Source organism: Phocoena phocoena, chromosome 14 (assembly GCF_963924675.1).
Source record: "Phocoena phocoena chromosome 14, mPhoPho1.1, whole genome shotgun sequence".
NCBI lineage: Eukaryota > Metazoa > Chordata > Mammalia > Artiodactyla > Phocoenidae > Phocoena > Phocoena phocoena.
Genome location: NC_089232.1, coordinates 31,414,464 through 31,428,535, shown reverse-complemented (window position 1 = coordinate 31,428,535; position 14,072 = coordinate 31,414,464). Strand labels below are relative to the sequence as shown.

Genomic DNA, 14,072 nt, shown 5'->3' with positions numbered 1-14,072 from the left:
ATGGAATGATTAGAAAGTCTAAGAGCAGAACCAAGCCTATGTGAGAATATTCAGGAATACATACAGAATAGATGCATTTCAAGTCAGTGAAGAAAACACAGATTACTTAGTGGAGTTGGGACAATTGGCTAACCAATTGGGAAACAATGAAGTTAGATCCCAGCTTTCACCTGACATCATAATAAACTCCAAATAGATTGAAATTTTTAACATAAATAAAGCAAGCCATAAAGGTACTATAAAAAAGTATAGTTAAATATTCTTTTTTAAATCTGGAGCTGGGAAAGGATTTTGTATGCATTTTCTTTTAAGGCAGAAACCATAAAGGAAAAAGGTTGATAGTTTGGATAAAAAAAAAAAATGCACTGTCTTAGCAAACAATACCACAAACAAATGATAGAATGGGAAGAAATTTCACCTAATGTATAATAAGCTTAATATATAAAGTACATAAGTAAACTACAGTTTTGATACTATGAATAAGAATGCCCCATTTCTCAAAAAAAAATGGTTCATGTATATTAACAGGCAACTCAAAAAAAGGAAAAATAGAAACGGCAAATACACCAAAAGATGACCAACCTCACTAGTTATTTTTTTTTAATTAACACAAAAATATACCGTCTTCTACCCATTACTAAAACTTTACTCAAGTTCATTCTTATGGTATTTTACAAAAGTATCATTCTGTGACAGATTGAAAGTTCGTTCCTTGCCCACATGTTCTAGTTACTATTGCTGTATAACAAACCACCTCAAACTCAGTGACATAAAACAGCTACCATTTTAGTATGACCATGGATTCTGTGGGTCAATAATCCACACAAGGCACAGGCGAGATGGCTTGTCTCCACTCTGCAATGTCAGAGGTCTTAGCTGGGAAGACTTGAGTAGCTGGAGGGGACTCAAATGGCTGGGGTTGGAGGCTCCATCACTCATGTGTCTGGTGTCTGGGTTGCAGTGACTCAAAGGCTGGGCTCATCTGGGGCTTCGAAAGGATCTCTTACCTGGCCTTTCCAGGTAGCGTGGGCTTCCCAGAGCATGGTGGCTGCATTTCAAGAGGGACCATCTGGAAAGGCAGCACTCCACGAGAACCAAAGCTGCCTGACCTTTATGACCTAGCCTCAGAAATCAGTGTCACTGCCACCACGCTTTAGTGATTGAAGCAGTCACAAGCCTGCTGAGATTCAAGTTTGAAAAACACTGAATTAGATGAACCTTTTGTGCCCTCCCAGCTTTAAAATTCCACGGTCCTATGAACTGACTCTTTCATAGTGTGGGAATTAGAGAAGGAAGTGAAGAAACAGCTGAGTAGATGGAGGTAAGCCCAAGGAATGACAAAATGTATCAAGGTAGGGAATTTTGAGAAAATGAACAAGCCAGCTGCTGATTATAAATGAACAGTAGGGTTTAAAAAATTTTTTTTAATAAAATGCATACAAAATTTACCATCTTAACCATTTTTAAGCATACAGTTCAGTAGTGTTAAATATATGTACATTGCTGTGCAGCCAGTCTTCAGAACGTTTTCTGAACTTGCACAACTGAAATGCTATGCCTGTTAGACAACTCATTTCCCCCTCGCCCCAGTCACTGGCAACCATCATTCTACTTTTGGGCTCCATGATTTTGATGCATCTAGGTACCTCATATAAGTAGAATTATGCAGTATTTGTCTTCTTGTGACTGATTTATTTCACTTAGCATCATGTCCTCAAGCCTCATCTCTGCTGTAGCATGTGTCAGAATTTCCTTCCTTTGTGAGGCTGCCTTGTATTCTATCGTGTGTGCATATACCACATATTATTAATCCATTCATGTGTCGATGGACATTTGGGTTGCTTCCACCTTTTGGCTATGGTGAATAATGCTGCTTTGAATATGGGTATACAAATAACTCTTTAAAATCCTAACTTCAGTTCTTTTGGAGATATACCAAGAAGTAGCATTGCCAGATCATATGGTAATTTCATTTTACTTTTTTTGAGGAAAAGCCATCCTGTCTTCTATAGTAGCTGCATCATTTTACATTCTCACCAACATAACACAAGGGTTCCAATTTCTCCACATACTCATTAACACTTGTTATTTTCTGTTTGTTTCTTTTTTTTTTTTTTTGCGGTATGCGGGCCTCTCACTGCTGTGGCCTCCCCCACTGCGGAGCACAGGCTCCGGACGCGCAGGCCCAGCAGCCACGGCTCACGGGCCCAGCCACTCCACGGCATGTGGGATCCTCCCGGACCGGGGCACGAACCCGCGTCCCCCGCATCGCCAGGCGGACTCTCAACCACTGCACCACCAGGGAAGCCCTGTTTGTTTCTTTTAAATAGCAGCCATTGTAACGGGTGTGAGGTGTTATGAACAGTAGTTTTGATTTATCGATAATACTGTATAGTTAAAGGGAATTCCCTGGCGGTCCAGTGGTTAGGACTCCGTGCTTTCACTGCTTAGGGAGTGGGTTTAATCCCTTGTCGGGGAACTAAGACCCCGCAAGCTTCACAGCACAACCAAAAAAAAAAAAAAAAAGTAATAATATAGTTAAAGTAACCAGAATCAATTTCTTATATTTCTACCAGGTTGGAATATAAGCAATTACTAATGGGGTCCTGGTTCTACTGTGAGACCTTCTGTAGTCTCAAGCAAATCACAGATCATTCCAGAGTGGTGTTGTCCAATAGACTTTTCTGTGATGTTGAAAATGTTCTACATCTGCACTGTCTAGTATGGGTAGCCACTAGCCACAAGTAGCCACTGAGCACTTGAAATGTGGCCAGTATGACTGGGGAGTTGAATTTTTAATTTTATTTAATTAATTAAAATTCAAATAGCCACATGTAGTTAGTGGCTACTGTATAGGACAGCCCAAGTCTAGGGCATTCCTTTCGGGTCTTAAGACAGAAACATGTAGTCTGCATGTAGGGAGCTGCTGGTGTTTGCCCTGACTCTCAGGGAGATATTATAGAGTCCCATTAGTTTTATACCTAAGGAAAAATCCTGAGTCATTTCCACTCACTGCCAACACCACTTCCACCGCCATCATCAACAAAATAAAACTAAGCTAACTCTGCTCTCTGAAGTTCTGGAAATATTTACATATGTCCTGGCACCTGCTCCATTGTGTTTTAAACTTGTACTTTGTTTGGCTTCAGGACCTGTATGAGGCTGGAGAGAAGAAATGGGGGACAGATGAGGTGAAATTTCTAACTATTCTCTGTTCCCGGAATCAAAATCATCTGTTGCATGGTAAGGCACTTACCTCATTGTCTAAAGAAACTATTTGAAAGATAGTGAAAACTATATCACCTGTAATTGATAACCTTTTTCCCTTTACTTGGTACAAAGATCTAATTTTACTGAACTGTCTTAGATGTCTTACCTTGGAAATTTATGGGTGCAACAATGTGCATGAGGGCCAATTGCTGAAAGATTAATTATGAATAATTAGCAGATATATTCATAGAAGTTTGGAATTCCTGTTGCTAGGAAACTGACCTCCATAGTCAGTCCTTTTTCTAAAGCAGCTCCATTTAAATTTAGTTACATAAGACAAAATCTTCAGTACATCAGCAAGCAATAAAATAGAAATGTTGGTTGACATTTATTCCAATTTAACATCCAAGTTGTAAAAGCTAATAGAGGGCTTCCCTGGTGGCGCAGTGGTTGGGAGTCCGCTTGCCAATGCAGGGGACACGGGTTCATGCCCCGGTCCGGGAAGATCCCGCATGCCACGGAGCGGCTGGGCCCGTGAGCCATGGCCGCCGAGCCTGCGCTTCCGGAGCCTGTGCTCTGCAACGGGAGAGGCCGCAACAGTGAGACGCCCGCGTATCGAAAAAAAAAAAACAAAAACTAATAGAAGTGACTTTTTTAGGGGGTATGTTGCATAAGATGAATAGTGGATGATTTCAGATTTTATTTCCTGTGTGTAAAGTTTCTAATTTGCTTCTGATAATGCTAGTCTTTGTAATGTGATTTTAACTTCTTTGGGAAAAAGGTACTATACGATTGTAGAATATTTATTGTCAGGTTTATTTTCTTCTTGTAAACAGCAATAAAGGTTTAATAAAATATTTCATCTTTTATATAAGCTTTTGAGGTCTTTATGCTATATCCCAATTTTATAAACTCATCATGCCCTTATAATCACTCACAATTTATAAAACCTGTGGGAAATTTGAGAAGAATGAGTTTGCTAAATTGAAAATGTGAAAAAAATTGAAAATTACAACACATTTGGAAGTTGCAATTATTTCAGATATTCCACAGTGACAGTAGGTGATTACTCCAGTTAATAAATGTCATGGGCAGTCATCAGATGCACGAACTTCTGACTCAGATCCTTTTTTTTTTTGCCTTCCCTTGCCTGATTACTAGTAAGGCAAATCTCTCCCTGGTGTTATTTTCCAAGAACTGCAGGTCCTCAGAAGCCGATTTAATGCAAATATATTTGTAACAATTTTCGCTTGCAGGCATAAGTCAATAGTTGGGCAGTTATGAAACATTTGCTTGTAAGCCACTGGAAGAAAATCTTTTCAGCATTATTTGAATAAAGAAAACATCATAATTTTCTTACCAACCAACAATAATAGTGAGGATTCATAATAACTAAGATTTTGTTAATTATCTTCTAGGTGCAGTTGCTAAGCATATTATAAGCATTGTTCATTACAGCATCCCAGTGAAGCAGCCATTATTTTCCCCATTTTACAGTGGAGAACACTGAGTCTTAGAAAATGTGTCAATTAGATTTTTTAATTCCAAGAAATAGGCACTGAATAATTACATAGGAAAAGAGAAAATCATGTAGAAGGGCACAAGAGGGAAAATGGAAAATACTAGAGGTCCATTGAATTGAAGGGAGAGCTGAACAGCTCCAGAAAGACTAGAAATCAAGGCAGTTCTGAGGATCTCAGTAGAAGGGAGTCATGGATTTATTTCTAAGGCAGAGTTTCCTAAAATCTCGTCTCCATTAAAAATGCTGATTCTGGGCTTCCCTGGTGGTGCAGTGGTTGAAAGTCCGCCTGCCGATGCAGGGGACACAGGTTTGTGCCCCGGTCCGGGAAGATCCCACATGCTGCGGAGCAGCTGGGCCCGTGAGCCATGGCCGCTGAGCCTGGCGTCCAGGGCCTGTTCTCCGCAACGGGAGAGGCCACAACAGTGAGAGGCCCGCATACCGCAAAAAAAAAAAAAAAAAAAAAAATGCTGATTCTTGGACCCCTACTTCAGACTGGCTAACTTAGGATTTCTGAGAGTGACACGCAAGGAGTTTAACAGGTTTCCCAGGTGATTCTTATGTTCTCTGAAGTTAAAGATGACTCAGTGCTTTTGGCCATCCTCATCATACCTGCTCAGTTAAAAAATTCCCAGGAGGGTAAGACTGATTGGCCCTGGTTGGATGAACTGCTCACTCGTTTGTTAGAGCTTGTCATGTATGTTGGGGGGTAGGGGTGTTCCTGGATTGACAGCCCTGTGAGAATCACTCTGATGGGGGTGGAGTAGCATCCCAAAGAAGGCAGTGTTAAGAAGATAAACAGCATATATCCACTCCAAGAAGCCTCCAGAAGGAGGCAGCAAGAGAGAAAAATATGTTCATAATATTCAAAAATACTTGGTAGAAAAGGGGAGAAATTTTAATTATGTTAAAGTCTGTTAAAAGATGCAAGCAACTGTTACCAAATGTGACCAAGTTTTGAAAAGGTTGAATTGCTCTAGTTATTTTTTAAATTGACGTATAGCTGATTAACAATGTTGTGTTTGTTTCTGGTGTACAGCAAAGTGATTCAGTTATATGTATATGTATATACATATATATATTCTTTTTCAGGTTCTTTTCCATTATCGGTTATTACAAGATATTGAATATAGTTCCCTGTGTTATAGAGTAGGACCTTGTTGTTTATCTATCATATATATAATAGTTTGTATCTGCTAATCCCAAACTCCTAATTTTTCCCTCCCCCACCTTTCCCCTTTGGTAACTATAAGTTTGTTTTCTATGTCTTTGAGTCTGTATCTGTTGTGTAAGTTCATTTCTATCATTTTTTAGATTCCACATATAAGTGATATCATGTAAAATTTGTCATTCTCTGCCTGACTTACTTCACTTAGTATGATAACCTCTAGGTCCATCCATGTTGCTGCAAATGGCATTATTTCATTCTTTTTTGTGGCTGAGTAATACTCCAGTGTGTGTGTGTGTGTGTGTACACACACCACATCTTCTTTATCCATTCACCTGTCGATGGACATTTAGGTCGCTTCCATGTCTTGGCTCTTGTAAACAGGAATTGCTCTAGTTTTGATGTGCTGAAAGGAAGATGAACATACAGGTGATTGCCAAGCTTATTAAGGAAACAAGGAGAAAAAAAAGCAAATCTCTCCAGAGGTTATCTCCACTTTATGTAGTGAAAACAGGGTCCCACATAAGGGAAATGACTTGCCTGATGTCCTCCAAGATTCACAATATTCCTTCCTCCTCTCCTCTCTTCCATTCCACTTGCCATATGCATCCTGGTTCTCACCCACATTGCTAATTAGTTTCCCCTTGAAATATGCCAAAGAATAATAGTATAGTCTAGTTAAAAGATGCTCATTCTCTCTGTACAGTTTAGTTTCCTCTATTCTTTTTTTATTATTTATAATTTCATTTTGTTATTGTTTGTAGTGTTCGATGAATATAAAAGGATATCACAGAAGGATATTGAACAGAGTATTCAATCTGAAACATCTGGTAGCTTCGAAGATGCTCTGCTGGCCATAGGTAAGCTGGTAGGGGGTGGGGAGTGGAGAAACAAATATTTATAGACTTTCCTCCTTATTATCAATTTGTTGTCATGGGTTGTAGAAATTTTTTTTCAGGGATAAAAAAATTGTTTAAATCATTCATGACGTGTGATCCAGAAATTTTTTTTTTTAATTAGTTTATTTTGGGTTGCACTGGGTCTTGGTTGCTGTGCACGGGCTTTCTCTACTTGAGTCGAGCAGGGGCTACTCTTGGTTGCGGTGTGCGGGCTTCTCATTGCGGTGGCTTCTCTTGTTGCAGAGCATGGGCTCTAGGTGTGTGGGCTTCAGTAATTGTGGAATGCGGGCTCACTAGTTGTGGCTTGCAGGCTGTAGAGCACAGGCTCAGTAGTTGTGGCACACAGGCTTAGTTGCTCCGCAGCATGTGGGATCTTCCTGGACCAGGGCTTGAATCCGTGTCTCCTGCATTGGCAGGTGGATTCTTAACCACTGTGCCACCAGGGAAGTCCCGTGTGACCCAGAATTTTAAGCGAGAAATATTATATATAACCTGATTGTTATTGTACCATGTGGCTTTATCTATTTTATATCCTCTGTGCCTTTATGTCTTAGCACGTGGAAAGGTTAATCCTATACTAGCTGCATCTTGCAAGTCTGTGAATGGTTAGAACTAATAACTGTTTCATATGGTACAGATAGCAATAATCTTTTTGAAATTTTATGCTGCCTTTTGCTTTAATGGCCTTTATTAATTATTTGTCTAGGAACTTGACAATAAATTGAGGGTACTTTCCATCTGTGAAAATGCTTTTAGCATAGCCTATGCTCATAGAACATTGTTTGGCTAAATTTTTCACAAAGCAATCAAAAGATACTACTTCACACCTTGTAGAAACAATGGGAACAACTGTCACTGCTTGTTTTGCAGATTTTATCTGTAATCTTTTCATTTCTCTTTTTATCTCTTGACAGTAAAGTGCATGAGGAACAAATCTGCATATTTTGCTGAAAGGCTTTATAAATCTATGAAGGTAAGTGGCCTCATTGTTAGCATCTGGATGGCTCTGAGGGTCTTGTGTCCACATTCATATGCTTACTTATATCCCCCATGCAAATTAGGCAAAATCAGCTTGAGCTGTTCAGTTCAATTCTTCAAATACTTCACTGAGTGCTTGCTAATAACAATGCTAGGTAATATTTACTGAGTACTTATAATGTGTGATCACACTTCCTAATACTTTATATGTATAATTTTATCCCCACAACAGCTCTGTGGGGCAGGTACTGTTATCAGCTTCCATTTTACAGATGAGAAAACTGAGGCATAAAGAGGATAGGCAATTTGCCCAGGGTCCTCAGTGAGGAAAGGAATGGAGCAGGGATGCAAACACTGGCAGTCCAACTTCAGAGCCCCAGCTCCTAACCATGCATTGTACTCCGTGCAAGCACCCTTGCTGAGAACCATGGGAAGGGCAAGAGAGATCAAAATGCCATCCCTGGTCTCAAAGAACTTCTAGCTCTGAGAGGAAGGCAGCTATGTGCAAAACACCAGTAAGAACAAAATAGAATGTAAGACGGTAGTTGAGGATCCAAATATTATAGGAACACAGAGGAAAGGGTGTTTAAAAAAATATTTGTTTGGGGGTGAGGATCAGAAAAGGACATATAAAGAAACTGGTATATTTGAGCAGGACCTTAAAGGAAATTTTACATCAGAGGGTGTTACATGGTAGGAAGGATGGTAAAGCTGGGAAGGGAGGATGACATGGTGGGTGGATCACTGTATGTGAGGCAGGAGGGCTGGAGAACACAGGGTATGTCTCTAGAAGGGCAGAGAGCTATCTCCTCTGGTCAGAACACTGAGTGTTGAAAAGATAAGTTGGGGAAACCCTTGAGCTCCGTGGTGAGGAACCAGACTCCACAGGCCTCTAAGGTTAGAGTACAAGGGATGTCATTGGGAGACTGATACATAGTTTACCTTGATAGACTAACAGAGCACTGTCTGAAAACTAGCTCAGCTTTGCATGCAGGGATCTTGTTTCTTCCTTAGGGCTTGGGCACTGATGACAACACCCTTATCAGAGTGATGGTTTCTCGAGTGGAGATCGACATGTTGGACATCCGGGCAAACTTCAAGAGGCTCTACGGAAAGTCTCTGTACTCCTTCATCAAGGTGGGTCACAGCAGCCTTGCCTTGGCCCAGAGGAAAGTGCTGATGAAAGGAGGGGGTTCTGACCTAGGTTTTTAGACACTTTTTATCCTCTCCTTGGCAGACATCATTCCATTTAAGGATGGTACTCTAATTCAGATATTTCCAGTCTCTCTCCTTTCCCACAGATGTTTAAATCTCTGCCTGGTTAGAAGCTGGAAATGTTTGCTTTCTAAATAGAGTTAATTATTTCATGTTGGCCCCAGACAAAGAAAGATTATATATATATATTTTTTTTTTGGAGTGTCCATATTTTTTTTTAATTTTTGAATTTTATTTTATTTATTTTTTTATACAGCGGTTCTTATTAGTCATCAGTTTTATACACATTAGTGTATACATGTCAATCCCAATCTCCCGATTCGTCCCACCACCACCCCCACACGCCCCGCCGCTTTCCCCCTTGGGGTCCATACGTTTGTTCTCTACATCCGTGTCTCAATTTCTGCCCTGCAAACCGGTTCATCTGTACCATTTTTCTAGGTTCCACATATATGCGTTAATATACGATATTTGTTTTTCTCTTTCTGACTTACTTCACTCTGTATGACAGTCTCTAGATCCATCCACGTCTCTACAAATGACCCAATTTCGTTCCTTTTAATGGCTGAGTAATATTCCATTGTATATATGTACCACATCTTCTTTATCCATTCATCTGTCAATGGGCACTTAGGTTGCTTCCATGACCTGGCTATTGTAAATAGTGCTGCAATGAACATTGGGGTGCATGTGTCTTTCTGAATCATGGTTTTCTCTGGGTACATGCCCAGTAGTGGGATTGCTGGGTCATATGGTAATTCTATTTTTAGTTTTTTAAGGAATCTCCATACTATTCTCTATAGTGGCTGTATCAATTTACATTCCCACCAGCAGTGCAAGAGGGTTCCCTTTTCTCCACACCCTCTCCAGCATTTCTTGTTTGTAGATTTTCTGGTGATGCCCATTCTAACTGGTGTCAGGTGATACCTCATTGTAGTTTTGATTTGCATTTCTCTAATAATTAGTGATGTTGAGCAGCTTTTCATGTACTTCTTAGCTATCTGTACGTCTTCTTTGGAGAAATGTCTATTTAGGTCTTCTGCCCATTTTTGGATTGGGTTGTCTGTTTTTTTAATATTGAGCTGCATGAGCTGTTTATATATTTTGGAAATTAGTCCATTGATTCGTTTGCAAATATTTTCTCCCATTCTGAGGGTTGTCTTTTCGTCTTGTTTATGGTTTCCTTTGCTGTGCAAAAGCTTTTAAGTTTCATTAGGTCCCATTTGTTTATTTTTGTTTTTATTTCCATTACTCTAGGAGGTGGATGAAAAAAGATCTTGCTGTGATTTATGTCAAAGAGTGTTCTTCCTATGTTTTCCTTTAAGAGTTTTATAGTGTGTGGTCTTACATTGAGGTCTGTAATCCATTTTGAGTTTATTTTTGTGTATGGTGTTAAGGAGTGTTCTAATTTCATTCTTTTACAAGTAGCTGTCCAGTTTTCCCAGCACCACTTATTGAAGAGACTGTTTTTCTCCATTGTATATCCTTGCCTCCTTTGTCATAGATTAGTTGACCATAGGTGTCTGGGTTTACCTCTGGGCTTTCTATCTTGTTCCACTGATCTATGTTTCTGTTTTTGTGCCAGTACCATATTGTCTTGATTACTGTAGGTTTGTAGTATAGTCTGAAGTCGGGGAGTCTGATACCTCCAGCTCCTTTTTTTCCCCCGAGACTACTTTGGTTACTTGGGGTCTTTTGGGTCCCCATACAAATTTTAAGATTTTTTGTTCTACTTCTGTAAAAAATGCCATTGGTAATTTGATAGAGATTGCATTGAATCTGTACATTGCTTTGGGTAGTACAGTCATTTTCACAATACGGATTCTTCCAATCCAAGGACATGGTATATCTCTCCATCTGTTGGTATCATCTTTAATTTCTTTCATCAGCGTCTTATAGTTTTCTGCATACAGGTCTTTTGTCTCCCTAGGTAGGTTTATTCCTAGGTATTTTATTCTTTTTGCAGTGGTAAATGGGAGTGTTTCCTTAATTTCTCCTTCAGATTTTTCACCATTGGTGTATAGGAATGCAAGAGATTTCTGTGCATTAATATTGTACCCTGCAACTTTACCAAGTTCATTGTTTAGCTCTAGTAGTTTTCTGGTGGCATTTTTAGGATTCTCTATGTATAGTATCGTGTCATCTGCAAACAGTGACTGTTTTACTTCTTCTTTTCCAATTTGTATTCCTTTTATTTCTTTTTTTCTCTGATTGCTGTGGCTAGGACTTCCAAAACTGTGTTAAATAACAGTGATGAGAGTGGACATCCTTGTCTTTTTCCTCATCTTAGAGAAAATGGTTTCAGTTTTTCACCATTGAGAATGATGTTTGCTGTGGTTTGTCATATCTGGCCTTTATAATGTAGAGGTAGGTTCCCTCTATGCCCACTTTCTGGAGAGATTTTATCATGAATGGGTGATGAATTTTGTCAAAAGCTTTTTCTGCATCTATTGAGATGATCATATGGTTTTTATTCTTCAATTTGTTAATATGGTGTATCACATTGATTGATTTGCATATATTGAGGAATCCTTGCATCCTTTGGATAAATCCCACTTGATCATGGTGTATGATCCTTTTAATGTGTTGTTGGATTCTGTTTGCTAGTATTTTGTCGAGGATTTTTGCATCTATATTCATCAGTGATATTGGTCTGTAATTTTCTTTTTTTGTAGTATCTTTGGTTTTGGTATCAGGGTGATGGTGGCCTCATAAAATGAGTTTGGGAGTGTTCCTTCCTCTGCAATTTTTGGGAAGAGTTTGAAAAGGATGCGTGTTAGCTCTTCTCTAAATGTTTGATAGAATTCACCTGTGAAGCCATCTGGTCCTGGACTTTTGTTTGTTGGAAGATTTTTAATCACAGTTTCAACTTCATTACATGTGATTGGTCTGTTCATGTTTTCTATTTCTTCCTGGTTCAGTCTTGGAAGGTTATACCTTTCTAAGAATTTGTCCATTTCTTCCAGGTTGTCCATTTTATTGGCATAGAGTTACTTATAGTAGTCTCTTAGGATGCTTTGTATTTCTGCGGTGGTTATTGTAACTTCTTCTTTTTCATTTCTAATTTTATTGATTTGAGTCCTCTCCCTCTTTTTCTTGATGAGTCTGGCTAATGGTTTATCAATTTTATTTATCTTCTCAAAGAACCAGCTTTTAGTTTTATTGATCTTTGCTATTGTTTTCTTTGTTTCTGTTTCATTTATTTCTGCTCTGATCTATATGATTTCTTTCCTTCTGCTAACTTTGGGTTTTGTTTGTTCTTCTTTCTCTAGTTCCTTTAGGTGTAAAGTTAGATTGTTTATTTGAGATTTTTCTTGTTTCTTGAGGTAGGCTTGTATAGCTATAAACTTCCCTCTTAGAACTGCTTTTGCTGCATCCCATAGGTTTTGGATTGTCATGTTTTCATTGTCATTTGTCTCTAGGTATTTTTTGATTTCTTCTTTGTTTTCTTCAGTGATTTCTTGGTTATTTAGTAACGTATTGTTTAGCTTCCATGTGTTTGTGTTCTTTATGTTTTTTTCCATGTAATTCATTTCTAATCTCATAGCATTGTGGTCAGAAAAGATGTTTGATATGATTTCAATTCTGTTAAGTTTACTGAGGCTTGATTTGTGACCCAAGATGTGATCTATCCTGGAGAATGTTCCGTGCACACTTGAGAAGAAAGTGTAATCTGCTGTTCTTGGATGGAATGTCCTATAAATATCAATTAAATCTATCTGGTCTATTGTGTCACTTAAAGCTTCTGTTTCCTTATTTATTTTCATTTTGCATGATCTGTCCATTGGTGTAAGTGAGGTGTTAAAGTCCCCCACTATTATTGTGTTAATGTCGATCTCCTCTTTTATAGCTGTTAGCAGTTGCCTTATGTACTGAGGTGCTCCTATGTTGGGTGCATATATATTTATGCAATCTTCTTCTTGGATTGATCCCTTGATCATTATGTAGTGTCCTTCCTTGTCTCTTGTAACATTCTTTATTTTAAAGTCTATTTTATCTGATATGTGTATAGCTCCTCCAGCTTTCTTTGATTTCCATTTGCATGGAATATCTTTTCCCATCCCCTCACTTTCAGTCTGTATGTGTCCCTAGGTCTGAAGTGGGTCTCTTGTAGACAGCATATAGATGGGTCTTGTTTTTGTATCCATTCAGCAAGCCTGTGTCTTATTGGTTGGAGCATTGAATCCATTTACGTTTAAGGTAATTATTGATATGTATGTTCCTATGACCATTTTCTTAATTGTTTTGGGTATGTTTTTGTGGGTCCTTTTCTTCTCTTGTGTTTCCCACTTATAGAAGTTCCTTTAGCATTTGTTGTAGAGCTGGTTTGGTGGTGCTGAATTCTCTTAGCTTTTGCTTGTCTTTAAAGCTTTTGATTTCTCCATCGAATCTGAATGAGATCCTTGCTGAGTAGAGTGATCTTGGTTGTAGGTTCTTCCCTTTCATCACTTTAATTATACCATACCACTCCCTTCTAGCTTGTAGGGTTTTTGCTGAGAAATCAGCTGTTAACCTTTTGGGAGTTCCCTTGTATGTTATTTGTCATTTTTCCCTTGCTGCTTTCAATAATTTTTCTTTGTCTTTAATTTTTGCCAGTTTGATTACTATGTGCCTCTCCTTAGGTTTATCCTGTATGGGGCTCTCTGCGCTTCCTAGACTTGGGTGGCTCTTTCCTTTCCCATGTTAGGGAAGTGTTCGACTATAATCTCTTCAAATATTTTCTCAGGTCCTTTCTCTCTCTCTTCTTCTGGGACCACTATGATGCGAATGTGTTGTGTTTAATGTTGTCCCAGAGTTCTCTTAGGCTGTCTTCATTTCTTTTCATTCTTTTTTCTTTATTCTGTTCCGTGGCAGTGAATTCCACCATTCTGTCTTCCAGGTCACTTATCCGTTCCTCTGCCTCAGTTATTCTGCTATTGATTCCTTCTAGTGTATTTTTCATTTCAGCTATTGTATTGTTCATCTCTGTTTGTTTGTTCTTTAATTCTTCTAGATCTCTGTTAAACATTTCTTGCATCTTTTCGATCTTTGCCTCCATTCTTTTTCTGAGGTACTGGATCATCTTCCCTATCATTATTCTGAA

General features: G+C 38.8%; 1 protein-coding gene across 1 annotated transcript in view; it reads left to right on the top strand.

Annotated features, from left to right (window-relative positions):
- The window catches only part of ANXA4 (annexin A4), a 72,993-nt gene that overhangs the window by 54,076 nt on the left and 4,845 nt on the right, over window positions 1-14,072 (top strand). The window contains exons 9-12 of the mRNA XM_065890620.1: window positions 3,150-3,243; window positions 6,662-6,757; window positions 7,711-7,769; window positions 8,789-8,911. Coding sequence (XP_065746692.1) covers window positions 3,150-3,243; window positions 6,662-6,757; window positions 7,711-7,769; window positions 8,789-8,911 — 372 coding nt within the window. The remainder of the gene's footprint in view (window positions 1-3,149; window positions 3,244-6,661; window positions 6,758-7,710; window positions 7,770-8,788; window positions 8,912-14,072) is intronic.